This window comes from Accipiter gentilis, chromosome 17 (assembly GCF_929443795.1).
Source record: "Accipiter gentilis chromosome 17, bAccGen1.1, whole genome shotgun sequence".
NCBI classification, from domain to species: Eukaryota; Metazoa; Chordata; class Aves; order Accipitriformes; family Accipitridae; genus Astur; species Astur gentilis.
In genome coordinates, this window is record NC_064896.1 from 27,994,607 (window position 1) to 28,012,821 (window position 18,215).

At 42.1% G+C, this 18,215-nt stretch overlaps 1 protein-coding gene across 1 annotated transcript in view; it reads right to left on the reverse strand.

The window, feature by feature from the left end:
- ABTB2 (ankyrin repeat and BTB domain containing 2) overlaps positions 1-18,215 on the reverse strand; it is a 135,722-nt gene that overhangs the window by 21,490 nt on the left and 96,017 nt on the right. The window contains exon 4 of the mRNA XM_049820154.1: positions 3,414-3,566. Within this exon, the coding sequence (XP_049676111.1) occupies positions 3,414-3,566 (153 nt within the window). The remainder of the gene's footprint in view (positions 1-3,413; positions 3,567-18,215) is intronic.

The following is an 18,215-nucleotide window of genomic DNA, read 5'->3' on the forward strand; positions in this document are numbered from 1 at the left end:
GTACTGTTGGAGCAAGGCTGGTGGGGGACAATTCACCAACGAGCCCTGCAGAGCAAACAGCAAAACAAAACAGTCGCACGGAGCTGTCAGAGAGACCCAGCAAAAAGGTGGATGTAGTTCTTGGTGCAGAGCTGCCAGGAGGCCAGTTCAGGCGCAAGAATTTGAAGCTATAATTTGTGAGCTTTACTTCTCGGGGACCCACAGGCTCAGCCCATGCAAAAGTTACAGCACATTTGCTGTTCTGTAGCGGTAGCTTGCCAGCACGCTCTTCTATCATAGCTGCAAAGTAGCTTTTTCTTTTAGAGTGCAATAAAAGTTAGAGCATCCTACCAGAGCTGGAGGGAAAGAGCTCACACATGCACAACCGCTGTGCAGCAGCTGTAACCACAGTAGGTTTTCCACGTGTGAGATGTTATCTTGTGGAGAGGAGAGGCAAACTCTTGCACGCTTCCTAGAGTAAAGCCTGTGCTCCTGCAGTCGCCCAGAGAGCAGCTCCCATGGACGCTGAGCTGTGCCCAGGGGATAAACCAAAGAACTGAAGGCGGACTGAGAGCCGTCGAGATCGGGGGACAGAGCCCAGAGAGAAGGGAAAGGGATGGGGCTGAGGTCCTGCTTTGGGAAGAGATAACTTGAAGAGGGAGCAGGAGCCTGTGGAGCTCTTTGGGTTTCATAAGCAGTAACTGCTACTATAACTACTGGTAGTGAGTGATGTAAATTTGGCCTGCGGTGAGGAAAAAGTAGTTTTAAAAAGCAGTGTGTGATCACAACTTAATATTAAAATCCCAGCATTTATATTTAAGTAGGTGGAAAAGAAACACAGTTCTCTGTAATCTAGCATTTCCCCACTTACATTATCATTTAACCAGTAACAGGTGAGTACTGATGATGTTTCTAAATTGTCTGGCAAACATACACTGAGAGCATCCTATTAGAAGGCTTCATCCACTAAGACACAACCACTTGTTGTGGAAGAGTATACTGCCCAATCAGTCCATGTCAGAGAGCAGATATTAGAGGTCTGAATTTCAGGTTATACTAATTATACTTTGTTCTTCTGCACAACTCTTTCAGGGATTTCAACATACCCTACCTGACGCATCACCACTGCAAGGAACTATCATTATATGACTTTTAGCCTGTGCATCATGAGGAAAAGCGAGTTGCAATTTGCCTATAGTCGCACAGCAAGCCAGGGATAAAGTTGGCTTCATTTGCAAGATTTCCTTTTCCCCTAAATGTGCTCTAATGGCGAGATACAAATGACTGCTTTAAAAGATCATATAATGGGCACTGGAAATGAGGCACTGCTCTCTCCTCATGGTGGTTTTCTGTTAGTTTCAATCTTTCATGTAGCAAAAAGACAATGCTCTTTGTCTCATACCACACATCACAGGACATCCTTAAACCTCTGAAAATAAAACTCAGGCAAGAGAGTTCAGAACAAAGACCTGGTCAAGCTTAACTTTGATTTTTGTCCTCTACTACAGAGATGACGTGTGTTACTTGAAAGCAGAAGTTGTTTCACCTGCAGGGAATGCACACTGCATACGTCCCAATGGAGGAACAGTTCAGTGAGGTAAAAGGTGTGAAAGGATCTTAGCTTTCTTGCAGAATTGCCATTCTTTCTGTAATAACAACAAACTGTATAGGAATCTCTAACATACTCCTTCCCTGGGCCGGTACTGCTAACCCTTAACAATCCAGCAATTGCGTTATCCCACATAGTGTGGCCGAGGCCCTTTATACCTGCTTCTCACTTTTATTGATTGTCTACATTATTTTGGATCTCCTGGGTTGCTAGCAAGACCTTCATTTCATAGCTGTATCATTATGGCTTCGGTTTGAAGTTACTGAGGTGAACTCCATTTTCACAAAGGCTGTCTCTACGCGTTTCCTTTTAGCTCATGTCAGCAGCAACATCAAACACCCAAATCCCTGCCCTCTTTTTTTTGGTTGTTTTTTAAGGTACAGGATCTATAAAGTAAGGGACTACCTGTGCTTTGTCCGTTAATGTGCACAAAAAAACAGTGCAGAGATAGGATGCGATGCCTTTGAAGCAAAAGGTTTGGATTCACTTTTGAAGTCAGAAGTCTTTCTAAAGGAGACACTGAAAGAAAAACCATGAAACTGACTGGAAGTACTTGGGATTAGTTTAGTCTTCTGCGGCACTGTTCATCAAAGAATTTCAAAGGTTTTGGCAAGCATTAGGCACATATGTAAAATTAGTTTAGCCATATTAAGTTGCCTACACTAGCACCTACCATCCACACATAAGCCAGAGCAGCGTGTGCTTTGACACAGAGCACACGTACGCTGGCAGAGAAAAGGGACAAGAAAAGTGTTCCAGGACTAAACGTACAACTGCTGCTTTGTAGATGCCAAGTCCAAGTTCAGCTGCTCCCTTCCAGTCTGAAGCCAAGGAGTTTAAGTAACTCCTGAGGATCACCTGTTTAACTTAGTTTTTAAAAAGACTGGCAGCACTCTCTGTCAGTCAGGTACCATGTCTCAGGAGAGCGGCAGGAACCGAGAGCTGAGAATAAGACTAGGAGGCAGCTGCAGCCAGCTAAACACTCAGTCATCTAATTGTACCACCATACTCGCCAAGTAATTGAGCTTCGCATTAGGTTTTGTGAGTAATAAGTACTACCCTTCAATTCACAAATGGGGAGACGGGAGATGTAGCAAAAAGCAAGAGCTTTTCTGACTGCCAGAAGGAAAAGGTAAAAAGCAACAAAAACAGATCCAGGACTCCTGATTAAAAGCCTCTTGTTGCTTTTATAGTTCATGAAAAATAATTCTAAGAGTAATGGTGGTGTATTTTTATCTTTTCAGGTGATCATACAATCACTTAAGAGCACGATAAAAGTATTATTTATTGTTATTAATGTGTCCCGCCCACTCATTTAACCCAAAGGTATATGGGGGACAAAAATCACTCAAGCAACAAGAATTTACCTTATATTAAAGTTCAAGATGTAACCCTGATATCAAAACCAGTGATCATGACAGCAACTTAAAGGGCTACGAACCTGAATAAAATACCTATGATGTGCTAATGAACCAAGCTAATTACAAATCCCTATTCAACATACATGCGAGGGGAAGATTTTAAAAGGTTCTTATACTTTTCATCAAGGTATCTCAAAAAGCAAAAGAATAATCTTGTCGTTAAGGCTAAGGCATAAAACCCCAAATACTTGTATTTCAATCCTTCTCTGTCTCACTCTTCCTACGTAACTTTTGGCAAGACAAAGTCTTTCTACCCCACCTGCAGTGTTTCGCCAAAGTTTCTTCATCTCTTGGAATACTAAACGGTTAAACATGTATCGTCCATATAGTATTTGGAGACCTGGCTCTCGTGAAATATAGTAAGAAGAATTACTTTAGCCGCTTATAAAGCTTAGTCCACATACTTTAGCTGCCGGGGCTCGCAGTCCAGTCCAGGTAAGAGCAGTCTGGCTGTCTGCCTGATATCATCGCTGTCCACAGTTAAACTGCGCCGGTGCTCAGCGTAGGTGATAGCCACTCTCATCCACTCCATCAGCGGCGGCAGAAGCATGAAGGGTCTGTGCAAACAAGGAAAAAAAAATCCGTCACAGTTAATATTGGCCCGCTATCTTGTACTGCGATGCAAAAGCACACTTCATCGCTTCCTGGGCATGCTGGTGGGAGGCAGGCACAGATAAAACCCACCTGCAGAGGCAAACTCTGTCCCTGTGCTCAGCAAGACTGGCAGGTCACAGCAGGTGGAAGGAACTGGAACTGCTCAGCCTTGGTTATCTGAACTGCTTCTTACCCAAAACCGGGTCATGCCGGGACATGCTGGTTTCATGAAATACATTGTACCCTGTGGGAAATAGTGCCAGACTGAATATAAGGGACCCATTTCTAGTAGTAGCTATAGGTCAGGCGCCCCTGGCTCAAGGAGCCAACGCTTTGCTTTGGACCAGAAGGGCTCTTGTCTCATCGGTGCAGCTTATACAATAATTGTGTCTGTTGTTCTAAATAATCCATATGTACAGGCTCCTCCACCGCCCACTTAGTAACACTGACAATATTCTTGATTGTTTGAAACTTCAGTGAAACCAGGCTAATTCAGCACCACCTCCATTGATCCTTACATTACATTATCAGTATCCAATAGCTTTTCACATCCTACATTTCTTACATGCAGAGCTCAGGCCTCCATTTTTGCACAACTGACCCTCTGGACCACAGCAGAACTGTTGCAGCTATGTTTTAATGTGAACTGTTTTGCTAGGAAGGAATGAGTAGAATCAAAAAGATAATAACTAATGTAGAGACATCTCTGTGCAAGAATAAACGTACAACATCACTTAAATTGTAAGCAATTTGTGGAAAAGCAATCTATCTGTTCCTAATTTGTACAGCATCCAACACAGTGAGGTTTTACTCGTACAAGGGGTTGCAAGGCAATGAAGGAATATAAATAAAGTAATAACAACAGCAACAACAGCCATGGACTAGCTTATGAAGAGGTCCCCTTTACTCCTGCTATAAGAATGAATACAGTACTGAGATTACACAATAATATATGGGTACCATAATACTCTCATACACAACATATCTCATCCATCCTCTCAAGATCGAGCCAGACTGATCTATTATTTGCTTGGGTTTTCCCCAAGGATACCTGCCACCCTGGTGGAAGGCTCAGACGTGCCAGCTGTAATTGAAAACACCTTTCCCATTTCCAGTAACAAATTTATTAACGCTGCAAAAAAGCCCTTTTCATTTAAGTGTTCAAAGGAAAATAATCGAGGGGAGAAGGTACCAATTCCTTTACAAAGTTCAGAGAAAAAAAGATACATACCAGAAAACATTAAATGATTTTGGCGTTAATGAAAGGAGCTGAACCCATGAAAGGCATTTTCAAAGCTGTGCATGTATATGTGCGCGCACATACGCAAGCACAGTAAGAGTAAGCAGCACCAATCCCGTTAGAAACCATTTATCAATAATGGGATTTGCAAGCAGAACTCCCTTTGTATGACTTTGAACATCCTTCAGGGTGGAATAACTCCACTCTGTAAAATACGTGCCATCTGTTTCCATTTTGCCGGTTGCAAAGTGCACTCTAAAACACTGCCATTATTTCTTTACAAACGTGTGCAATTTTTCCCTCTGCTCCTTCTCTTCTTCTGAGTAACAAAGCAGCACCTACAAAATCAGAGGTCCTTTTAAGCATCTGATCAATCCTGGGTTGCCAATGCAAGGGTGTTTTTAGCAGGACACCTACTTACTGCTTTTACCAGTTTACTTCTATGCCAAACAATGAAAACATCAGGGCTGCTACATTCACGACTTTGAAAATTACCCAGTAGCTCATCAGCTGAAAGACTTTCTGGAAGCCCAGCTTGAATTCCCCAACCCGTTCAGGCTTTCTAACTCGTCCCAGACACATGGGATGGGATGAATCCCTCCAGCGCAGCTTTAGAGTTGACTGACTTCCCTAAGGGAAGAGCAGCAATCCACCACAACAGGCATTTGGGAAGAGGCATTTACACCTTTTAAAATTCAGACACTTAAGGGAGGAGCCTAAATTAACTCTCTAGACTTTCTAGGTACTCAGCAGAGCCTCTAGTATAGAGTTCAAAGCTCCCGAGGCGTGGCGAGGCCAGAGAGGTTGGCTACAAGCACAAGAATTAGATACGCAAAGCTAGATGGGGTGAACACGTCATGAACAATGGAAAAACTAATCTTGCAATGGAAAAACGAGTCTTAAAAAGCAATTATATCTACCACCTTTTGTGGTAGATAAGCTATTCAGGCCACATTACAGCTTCCCTGACACTTCCATGGTGGGAACGCTGCTAGAAAGAGAACCACGTTGATCCAGCACAGTCCTGATGATCTTCTCAGGTAAGGAGCCAAACCTTGGTAACTGTTACACGCTGCACTAGGCAGCAAGAGACTGTGGTCAGCCAACAGAAAATACCATTGAGTCTGCACCAGAACTAACACCTATCATGAAGAAATTTCCATTCTGTAAAAAAATTCACATGTGCCAGGGTTATAAATGGCTTCCATGCACAAGCGGACCTTGAACGTGGAAAACCTGGTTTCGGATGAACAGAAAGGAGAAAGATTTTTTTGTTGTTTGTTTATTTTTTTTAGTCTCAACAGATTTTTCCAAAGGCTTTAAAACTCACAGCTCAACAGACTGCCTAGTTACCCTGTGCCCAAAGGAGAGCAGACTTTGGATTGCAAAAAGAAATGTCAGGAAGGATGTTTTCCTTGTACTTCTATCCTAATTTGTCTCAACCTCCCTACTCGCACTGCTGTGCAAGTTGGATAAATCATTATTCTATCAGGAGTGACTACAATGACTTTAATTTCTATTTTGCTCTGGAAGCTTTACTTCTCTTGAAAATTTCTAGCTTGAGGACAGGCTGTGTATCCTCCCCCCGACACACACACTCTTCTTTTATCCAGCTATTTCCTTTCTTCATACTGTCCACGTGGGCATGCTCGTGGGAACAGCTCTGTGTTTTTTTGCTCACTGACACTACATCAGATAAGCTGTATTATCGCATGATCTGAGCAGAAAGAAAGAGACGCAGTTCAACTGAATGAAACTCCAACACTGGCATTGCATCGCACTAAAAATGAATGCAATTACTCTTTTTCTGGAAAATAAACACAATTATCATCCCTGTGGCCCTTAACCTGGGCATCTATCTGCCTCTAGGGAAACACTGATCATTTCACAGTCTGAAAAACACTGGAGGAGGTGAAGGGGAGAAACCTTCATGGAAAATTAACTGGGAGATGCTGCAAGCTAAAGAATTGATTTCTGTCTGTGCCATGTTCTGTACTGTGCATTTTCCTCTGGACTTTCTGACATTTAGAAGCATTTGGCAGCTCATTAAATTCTGCACATGAAGTGATCCAGCCCTGGGAATCTGTCACACTCGCAGCAGTAGTTCACTAGGGACACATACTCTCTGTTTTCTGTGAAGAAGAATGCCACCATGGCTTTGTTGAGTTTCTTGCCATGAAGTTGTCTTTGAGCAATGCCACATGTAAACTGGGATAGCACACAGCAGTGGAAAGTAAAACGGACAAAGCTCATCTGTTACACACCTTGTAAAGAACTGCAGCGATGTCTGATACAGTCACGTGCTGTCAATATTTTATCCATAGGTTTTCTGAAATTTTCTCCATTTAGAATTGGACAGCCGCTTCCTTCCCAAGGGGATTGAGGTTGGAGCTGGGTGAGACATGCTCTGAGAAAGAATGGACTCTATTGTGGGCTTTTTCCCCTCATTTGAACTGAAACACGTTGTTTTATTTAGACATAACCGAGAAGTCTGATGGCAGCGGCACTTGGCAGAGAATTTATAGCAAGTTGTAAGTTTTTCCTGGAAAATGTACTATGCTCATCTGATTAGAATGACCTAGGACATGACTGGCATGCGGAGATCATGTGCTGCAGTCCTTGAGGAGATGCTGTGGGATCACAGACTTTCAGTGTTAACTCAGGCATCACAAAGAAACTGGCCCTGGGGCCAAGAGATTTTTGGCAGAGGGAAGTTAATTGTATGCAAAAGAGGAAAGACCTCCACAGGAGTTAGAAAACCATGCCATCCTTCCTCTGCTTTGAATGCTAGGACAACACACTGGGAGCTTGACTTTCAGAGGTGAGGAATACCTGCTATCTCAGAGGAAAACAGTAGGTCTTCCCAGAAGAAACAGCCATGCTATCCACGCCCAGGAGGCCCCCAGGAGGGTCCAGCGACAAGATCACTGAAGAAAGAAGGAGGAAGGCAAGGAGGAGACATTTTGCCAGCAGCCACCTCTCTTCTCCTCCTCTGCTATTTTTCATCGCCTCCTGTTTTGCTCCAGCAAAACAAAGAGGGAGCCAACAGTGACAGCAACATCAAGAAAGAAACACCGTGTTCTCCTAAACAAGAATCTCCTTCTTCTAAAGCAGGAAAGAAAACACTATCCCAACGGCAGCAGGTGAGAACAGCAAAATTTGTCTCCCTCTTGGCAGTCTGAGCTGGTCCTGAGACACACATACAACAGACAGTCTCTCACCCAGCCTGTCCCATAGTCTTCTAAATTGTTTGAGTGGAAAGCTTTCTCTCCCCTCCATCTGTAACAACTGCTCCATAAGCCCCTGCTAACATTTTAAACACATGCAAACTTTAGCATTACAAAGCACATGCAAATATCAAACTACTTCTGGTCCAAGTGGGGTATGCCACAATAACTCCCCTGTATTTGGTTTTCTGAAAATATAGAGAGGCTACATGCAGAGAATCCCAGACCTTTAGAGATTATTGTGGGTTTTTTTGCAAGGGACTGAAAAAAGAGGAAGGGCTTTCGGTGCAGTGCAGTGAAGTAATTTTTGAGTTTAATGGTGGAACGAAACTCTATGGTCCAGTCCCATTTTACCCTAAAATGACAGAGCTCAAAGTCACTAACACAAAGTGACTTAAGAACAGCTATAAAAAGCTATAGCTCAGTCTCACCTGTTCTCTTTTGTATTTTTTTAAAGGAATAAGCTTAAAAGTCATATTGCACATGTGCACACAGAGAAGGGAGTAATGTGACTAGCAGGGATACTGAGAGTGACTGCCAGATTGCCCAGTAAGCCAAGCAGGTTTTTTCTTAGCTTTTCAAGGCTCCTAGTTAGGGGTCCTGGGAGAGCCCCGTTCAATGAGCAGAACTATTGAAGGGAAAAACAAGCAGGAGTAAGACAGATCTGCAACAAAATGGGGAATCATGTAGGAGGGTAGCTGGAAGAGGCGTTGTTTGAACTTTACACCAAGATGGAAAAACCCCAAGGATGGTAAGAGAGTCAGAAAGAGAACAGAGTGAAGTCTCATTAATTGGAGAAGGGAAGAGACTCTGAGGCAAGACAGAGTATCCAAAACCTAAACCATGTCATGTTGATGTGGAAAACAGTGGCATATTTACAGTTTGGATTCTCGAACACTAAACCCCTCTTCAAGCTGCAGGGAAAAAAATATAAAACTCTGAGTATGTAATTATACGTGAATAAAATAACAACAGAAATGATGATTTAGAAAAAAACACAAAATCTTTGCTCCAAAACACAACCAGCTTAAGTCAGGAGCCACTCCTTTCAGATTCAAAATATTTTACTGAATTTGCAACCCCCCCCCATATTTACAGAGAAGAGATAGGAATTACCATGCTGAATCTGATTCAAGGATCATCTCAACAAATGCCACGTCTTTCAAAGCAGACAGTCCCAGATCTTCACAGAAAAGGAAGAAGAAATTTAATCACAGCCAACTGGCCCAAAAAGAAAGTTTTCTTCTGAATTCCCTTGAAACAATAACTGGCTCACATCTTAGAAGATAAGAGGTCTCAAATTTTAGTGGATCATTATCAAGTTACTAAGGTCTTGGCTTGGATATGCCACAACACTAACTTCCACAGTTTAGCGAGTTATCCTTCAGTCAGACACTAATGGAATGAAAAACATCTGGATAATATTATATTTATTGGGATCCTTTCTCCACTGAATCTGCCTTCACGGTTTCCTCTGCTTATAGAATATAAAATGGTACAAGAATAGGTTAAATCTAGAACTGGCAGCTCTGATCTTTCTTTGCAATCCTAGTAACCACAGACAGAAAGACCCCCTTTTCCACCCTTGTCTGCAAACCGCACGTAGAAATAAGGGGCAGCATCAGAGAAGTAAGGTGCAGCATCAGAGAGGTTTTACTTCACGTTAACTGCAAATCAAAGTAAAAACTAAATTGAAGCTCACTAAAAAAACCCCATGAAGTAATCATTAGGAACTCACTATGAATCTTAAAAAAGACCATCAAGTCTGTGGCTTATTTATTATAATCACATTTCATAAATTTTGTTTTAACAACAGGGAAAAGATTCCATTTTCAGGCTGAAAACAAGTACTTGTGCTGCTTTGGAATGTGCCATGTGTCTTGTTATAAAAACATATTTGTAACATCTGTATGCTGTGGCAGAAGGAACTCTTGGTTTCTAGACAGAGAGAAAATAATTAAAACCAGCTGAAATTGTAGATAGCTGATGATAAGAGTCAGATAGATATACACGATAGTTTTAACTGCAACAATATGGTCATAGTTATGCGGTCAGGGATGTGACTGACTTCCATCTGCCTCCCCCAGACACACACAGAGCTGTTTGATCCCCGACGGGCACGGCGAGTAGCCACCTCAACAGAGGAAACGCGGAGGAAGGGAAACCACCGATCGTGCTCCTCTTGCTCCTCCCGGCTCCTCGACATCCTCAAATTCTCCACAAGCTGAAAACTACTGCAGACAATCTGGGAGATGAACTATTCTTGCACGACTCTGGAGCTAACTGCAGTCTTGACCTCAGTTAATACTCAGCTGTACGTTTAAATCACTTGCAAGAAGATCAGATGCAACTCTTAGGACTGACTTGCTGAATCTCATATTAGACACAGAAAACAGCACTTGCCAGTCACCTCTGCGTGTCAGCTGGTACCACCAGGCTCGCAGAGCTCAATTCTACAGATCTCCTCCATAGGACCTGGGTCTTAAACCCCGTCTCTGACTGGCCAAGAGCATCCTCGCGTTGTCGCCGAGACACGGCCTCTTCCCACCACAGAGCGGGGGCTCTGCCCAGCTCATTTGCACCAAATCTGTTAAGCCTCTCCCAGCCCTTACAAAAAAGGTGACTACCCTGGCTTGCAAGCTTTCCATTTTGCAAGCCCAAAAGGCTTTCTGGACATGATCTAGCTGTGGCCCAGCCCCTTTGCAGCAGTTGCTTTCAAGGAAACAGTGCTTGTGCCTGCTGGGCAGGTGGGGTGGGAATACACCTCGCTGCTGCCCCTCGGACCCACAGAAAGGATGCTTCGCATCTGCACGCCCTTCACACATTGCCGTCGGTCGTTTGTGCTTTTACAATTTAAGTTTCTAAAAGCCCAAATGTGCTTGCGCTGGGTTACACAGCAGGTCACAAACTGCCTCAAACTTCAAAATCAACTCACATGGAAAATCTTTAAAAGTCCCTTCGTGTCCTTGTTTTAAATACTACTACTGCTATTTATTTTTTTTTTTTTTTTGTGGGAGGACCAGAAACGGCTGGCACATCCTGGTCTCCCCTGAACCGGTCTGACATTTGGAGACCCGATACCCATGACCCACCCCAAGGAGACTGACCGAGGGAACTTTGCCATGTGCAACAATTCCTCCTGCAAAGCTAAACGCTGGTACATTTTGGAGCAGGACATGAATACAAACTACATGCATTAAAGAAATGAGCCTGTAACAGCATGCTATGTGATAGGCAGCGATAAACACGGGCAGAGCGCCAGAATGGGTTGTCTGCTATTCTTGGATTAGCCTTGATCCTGTGGGCAGAAAAACCAAGAGGTAACTCCTATGGTTCATTCCAGCAGCTATGCTGGCAAAGTGGAAAAAAAAAAAAAAAACCAACACTGCTATCTGCAAGCAGATTTATCTGGGGTCAGTGCGGTTCTTCACTACCCAGTGCTGAGACTCCTCCCTTGTCGTTTTTTTTTGCCCATTATATTTAATTCCCCAAAGCAGTAGTAGGATTGAGATAACAGGCCTCTTAGTTATGACTTCAATCTGATTTGCCAACATGCGTATGTTAAAAACATATGCTGATTCTCAAGCCAAAACCAATCTGCCAGATTGAATCATAGAACTAATTTTCAGGGCCCGGTTGTAAAATCCTGAAGGCAGAGCATTGCCATGCGGATGAAAATTGTCTGAAGCTCCGGAGTTACAACTGTGTGAACAAAGAGCCAGAAAGATAAATATTTTTGTGTAGTTCTGGAATACTGAAAACTGTTTAATTAATTATAACTGCAAAGTTTGTTCAGCTAAACAAAGACATACCTCACCAAAGCAAAGGTTTTTCCACAAGAAATGGGGAAACTTTTCCCATTTACCTTATGGCACAAGCCAAAACTTAGTATTTCAAAAGAGAAATTTTCAAACACAAAATAATGGTATCTAGATGCTAAACATTTCAAGGTTAAAAGATGATTCTTTCATTTTCAGGACTAAGAAGTTGATGAAACTTCTATTTTTCTACTTGCTTGACTGGTGTTACACTTCTGCGGTACGTCACGCTACTGTGAGCATGGCCTTCTTGTAAAATCAATCTCACCTAATGCTGACGTCAGTGTTTTCTTAATTAAAATCTTAATGAAAAAGTAATCTTTTGGCTTTTCACATTCCTGGAATCTGAGAAATTCCAGAAACTAATTTAGCATGAAGGCACAAGGAACACACCAATACATGCGGATGAAAAGAACTGATTTTGGAGCTTTCTTAGGTACAATAACGCAATGCATGCACTAAAATCAGGTACCCACTCCACCCAATAGTGTAATTACACAATCCAGGTTCTGGCTGCTGTATTACAATCACAGGTGGTCTCACAAAACAGCCAAAATTTAAGAGTCCATTGTCTTGAATAAAAGGCAATCAAGCCCACGGGGTGTAGCATTTGTGAATGAATAGGCAGTAGTCTTCTAAGTCAGGGACAGGTAAGACACATAAGATCTGTCATCCATGAAAGATTATAAGGAGGAGTAATATCACTGCTGGATGAAATAGATGCCAGTGTGGCATTTTTTAAATTATTTTTTTGCAAGAGAACATCACTTTGTCCTAATGGCAAGCTGCTCAATGAACATATTTCACCTATACCTTCAAGGAGGTATGTTTTGTTCCTTAATTCTTGTCTTAAAATATTGAAGAGTTGCTGTGCAGAAATGAAGAGAGAGTTCTGTTGCATGCAAAGATGTTTGGTACCAGAGGTGAATGAATGTGTTTGGTTTTTAAATGGAAAGCATAATGAGTTATACGTTTGCATTTTGCCTTAGATAATTAAATAAATAGTGCCATGTAAATGTATAGATGTGAGAAATATAAGCAACAGAAGTGTCCTGAATTTAACGAAAACAACCATTGTGACGAAATCAGTCCTTCTGTGCCAGACTTGAAATCCCCTTACTCTTCCATTTGTGTTTAATACTGTGAAATCTCCCAATTTCAAACTCTTTTCATGCTTCTGTCACTGTGTTTTTTATGGTCATATCAATGGATCTCAATGAACCTAAGGAGCATTACAAATGGCAAACATAACTGCTTAACAATGGGATTGTGATAGGTGGACTTCATTGGTCAAGCTCAAATTCTTTCCAAAGATCCTAAATTTAGAGTATGCATGCATTAAATTTCAACATTTGGAGCTGTAGCGCTTCTCCGCAGATGCCACAAATTCCAGCTATTAAGTCTGCTTTCAACACGGTTAATTAGATCTGCTGCTGAACAGTCTCTTGCTTTGACTGTTACAGTGTATGAACTTGCAGTAAATTTCAAATAATAATGTTATGGTTCAATACCTCAATATATACCTGCAGGAGATTTTTCGGCAGATAACAGTTTGGTCTAACCAAGAACAACGCAGGCAGGACGCATGTAACGTTAAGCTAAGAAGATTTTGCCACTTCGGCTATTCGTAGCCTCATGACATCTCTACTGAACTATAAAAACTGTGTTGCTTTCTCTTAGGAAAAGGTCTATAGATCTAAGGCCAGAGTTGTAGAGTTCCTATTATAATGAATTTATGTGCTGCAGACAATAGCCATAGCTGACAAAACATCATGAACTTTGACAAGTCTGGTCTCAAAAGTCTTTCAAACACTGTCAGCTCATAAAGCTCACTCACTTCAGTGCTCTCCCAGTTTCTCCAGAAGGACAACGTTACCCACATATGCACTGCAGAATCTAGCAGGCAACTTCAACCATTCCTCAAAACACATGTAGTTCAACACCAGAAGTAGGGGGAATCTTCACAAACGACAATCTTGCAAACGAGAGCCGTAAAGGCACTTAAGTTCAAATCCTGACACCGTCGTGCACGTGGTTGCCAAGACCACTAGCACAAATGGGAGGCCAGCAGCACGCACAGCGGCATAAGCGATACTTTCCTACAAAGCAACTTATAAAACTTTGGTAATATGACATCTCATGTCCTCTGAACTACAGAGTTGCAGATTTTATGCCAAGTTTGCAAATAACCGAGTAAGACACTACCAATGTTTGTTTGTACCCATGACATCTGCAGTACAGGCTAGGAGGCAGATCAAAAAACCCAACTGTCATACAACTCTCCATATCAAGGTTTTCTTTTACTCCATCTCTCTCTCTCTAAAAAGGCACACTTAAATAGTCTTATATTAATAGATTAGATAAACAATCTAATGGGGGGTAAGAGGGTGCAGTTTTCTTATACACAGCTAAAACCTGTTCTTGCAACAGGTCCAACCTGCTTCATTTTGACCACCACAGAGGGTGCAGCACTGTGGTTACTACGGGAACACGGAGGAATTTCAAGCTCCAGCTACCCACTTAGCTAATGACTAGCATGACAAAATAATAATTTTTGTTTCTAATACCAAATAACAAGGATATTTTTTCTTTTCAGCCCTGTGAAAATCCTGCTGCCAGAAAGCAGATCTAAAACCACAGAAGCGTCGATGAATGAGATGTTAAAAATGACAAAGTTAAACATGCATCAATTCTAATGCCAAGTTCAATGTGTAGAATTATTCTTTTTCAACTTGTTGAGAAAAATATTATCATTCAAAGTCTTCATCTGCTCTACACTTCATTACCTGTTGCTTGAATAAACCTTTCTATCAACACTCAGTGCCATGCCATCCAAACATGAAGAGTAATCAATAAAATGTATACAAAACATGGGAAACAGGTATCCTTCTTCCCAGAGTTTTTACCTCAACGAAAATTGAAGAAACAAAATTATTTAAGAAACCAACTAGTTTTCATTTGCCTTTCTTTACAACAGGAACCTCTGAGCCCTGACTATGTGAATAAAGCCGTTCATAGCCAAAACTTGAACACATCGCTATACTGGGGCAAATACCCTTCCTACAGGTACAGTCAGATTAAGTTAGTTTGGCCACTTACCCTTAAGCATATTGAGTGTCTCAACACAGAGTTTAGCAGACTAAAAGACGTTCTAAAGTGAGTTAATTAAACTATTGTAACTTCTTGTATAAGGAAGAATGGGATGCCCAGGTGGAAAGTCACTTAAGGAACTTCTGTTTCTGTGATGTTCTAATGCAAGTCTTCAGGGAGATCCTTCCTGAAGGATTTGGCAGCCACAACAGGGAACTGAGCACTGACTACCTGGCACCGTGCAGCGCTGCACAGAGGTAACTCTTAATCACACAGTCTGGATGCTGGAAGCAATATAATTACAACAAGATACATTCTGAGCAGGTTATATTAGTCCTGTTACAATTTCATGCTAATGTGCTCGCTCTCTCAACTAGCTTAACTATCTTCTAGTACTGCATCATGGACAACTCATCCTTTCCTACTGAAAAATCCTAGCACTTCTAAAGGTCTCAGAAGGCCCCCATGTTTCTCTGGAAGGATCTTTTGCATTTCTGAAGGAAGCCAAAGAGGTGAGGAATAGCTAAGTGAATTCCTTATTGTAGCAGAGGGTTTTCCAGCAAGCCTAGGAATAAAAACTTACAGCTTCTGTCTCCCCCCCTCTATTCTCTAGCCATTACGATATACTTTCTCATCCATGGAAGAATGAACTCCAGGTACAAACTCTTCAGTGGAACTCAAGTTCCCCATAACTGAAACTACCCCTTTCAGCAGCATCGCTCCAGATTTAGACTGATAAGCAGTACGAGCAAAACACAGCTCCGCCTCTTTCCTCTCTAAGCAAACACGTTAGACCAGCATGCATTGTATCAACACAAGGTTGTTTAGCCCCAGAAAAATCCACGAAGCTGAATCAGCTCAGACATGTAACTCATTTGAATAGGATTTGTCTTGCAGAGCAGACATGCTTTTTAAAACAGTCAGTTCAGCATTTACTGTAAAAACATGTGATGAAAACAGTACAGTTTCGCTCTGTAAGCGACCACCAGGTCATGGCAGTACATGCACCCGTAGGTATAGGACGAGTAAGTGCAAACTGCCAGGGTCTCCTTTAAAAAGGAAACAAAGCAGAGACATACCAATCTAGGATTACCCCAGGGAAAGCTTAGTTTCTAATCTCCACGAGGTCAAAGAGAAAGAATGATTGTTGCTATTATCATAAATTATACCCAGAAACATTTACTCTTCAGAAGAGCTTAGCTCTCTGTTACAAAGATGTCAGGAACAATAAGAGCAAAACCCCCAACAACCTGCCAGCCCTGGCTGCTGCACAGCAAAAGCTCAGAATTGCGTCTTTATTTAGCGTGGCCTTTGTTAAAAGCACCAGCTAACTCCTTTGTCAGGGAACAGGCAAGTTCTGCAAGTGAAGGTCTGTAGTGTAGTCCAATAGGAAATAACATTAGCTTCAACTGGAAACAGCAATTACTGAAAAAGAAGAAACTTGTTGGCTTGTGACCATCATTGTTCTTTGCAATATGTTCAGAACCTTTCATCCACAGAGCTACTGCTTTGAACTTATATTAGTTACAAGAGCACTACATTGCTATCACAACACCGTCTTTAAGGATCTATACCTAGGAAAAAATGGAGACAGGCAGGTATTAAATGACAGCAAACCAGCCAGAGTCAAGTAGAGAAATTTAGACTTTCAGTCAGTCCTCTCCTATTTCAATGGGCAGTCACTGTCCAAAAGGTGGAAGAAAAAGCCGGGAGACCTTGTCTTATTCATTTCCATATTTCTATAATGCCTTTTTAATAACACACGCTGTAACAGTTTTGGTTTAAGTTGCCTTGGATTATTTTTCCTTCACTTCTGGTGCTAGCTTGCTGCTTAGTCTTCTCATCATGAAACAGCAAACAATAAACAATACACAACACAGGGTGCCTACAGACACTGAAGATTTCTGTTTGTACCAGCCCAGAGAATCCAGGCAGCTAAGTTGCCAGGCTCTCATTTTCTTGCACCTTCTTTTTTATCTGAACAGATGGAAACTGAAGAGCAGAAGCCAAGAACTTAACATGGACAACTTTACAGTAGTTACAGTAATTACTGTAGCTGTAGTAATTGCAGGGTGGTAGCACACACACACACACGCACGCACGCACAATGGCTGTCATCTCTTCACTGCTAAACAAGACAGCCAAAGATCATCTATGGAGTTTTCAAACATTTTTACAAAGAGAGGACATTTGCCAGAAACAGCTTAGGTCAAAGCCAGTCTTTCTGGGGATTTCCAGCAAGCACTGAGGTCTACTGTAAAATGCCTATGAAAGCAGAAAATAGTGTTTTTCAAACGAATGTTTTGTAAGTGACAGGACAAAGACTGTCAAATGCCTTATTACTTCTCTAGGTAGGTGGTAAGGATCAACTACTGCCCGCTGTTTACCCGAATAGCCAGTTCTAGGAAACAACGTATTGATACCTACCCATGATCAGGAAGTTACCAGGCTGACACACGTAAAACAACTTTAAGGGACAAACACTATAATTAGAATCACAGAAGCACAGAACAGCCGAGGTTGAAAGGCACTCCTAGGAATTGCTTCGACCAAACCCCCTTGCTCAAAACCAGGGTCAGCCAGAGCAGGTTGCCCAGGACCACGGGAAATCGGTAATCTTTCAGGTGACCTGTCCCCCTGTATCCCCCTTCTCAGACCATCCTTAACTATTGTCCATGAAAGCAGTGCATAAGCAGCAGCAAGGTTTCAAGACAGCTAAGAGCCTGACTTTTTGGCACATGGCTTCACATACGGCCATTAATTAGCATCAGATTTTTGTTTCGGTGGGTATGCTCTTTTTCACCTGTAATGCTTTCCCTGTGTGCCGAGGCTGGCATAGGAGGGCAGTCTCTTTACTCTCCGTGCAGTCTGCTCTGGGCTGTTCGATTTCATATACAGTGAAGCTCTTCTCCTTGCAATTTTGTAGAGAATTTAAATAATCTGTGTTTGTACCACACCCCTGCTCCAATAGAGAAAGATCAGAAGATACAGGCTACTTTGGAAACACTCCAGTAACACTACAAATTGCTTACAGCCGGTAATATGGAAGAAAGGCTAGTCTGTCCCAGGTGTGAGATACACAGAGCTAAAAAAAATTGAGGAGTGTTTGTTTATACAAACAACATAAAAGACAGAGGCGGGGGAAAACCCCCTCTAATTCAGAGTAGACTGCATTGCCAGTTTCAGCAGTTACACTTGGATGAATTCGATCCTCAGGGTTTGCAGTTAATTCCCTGC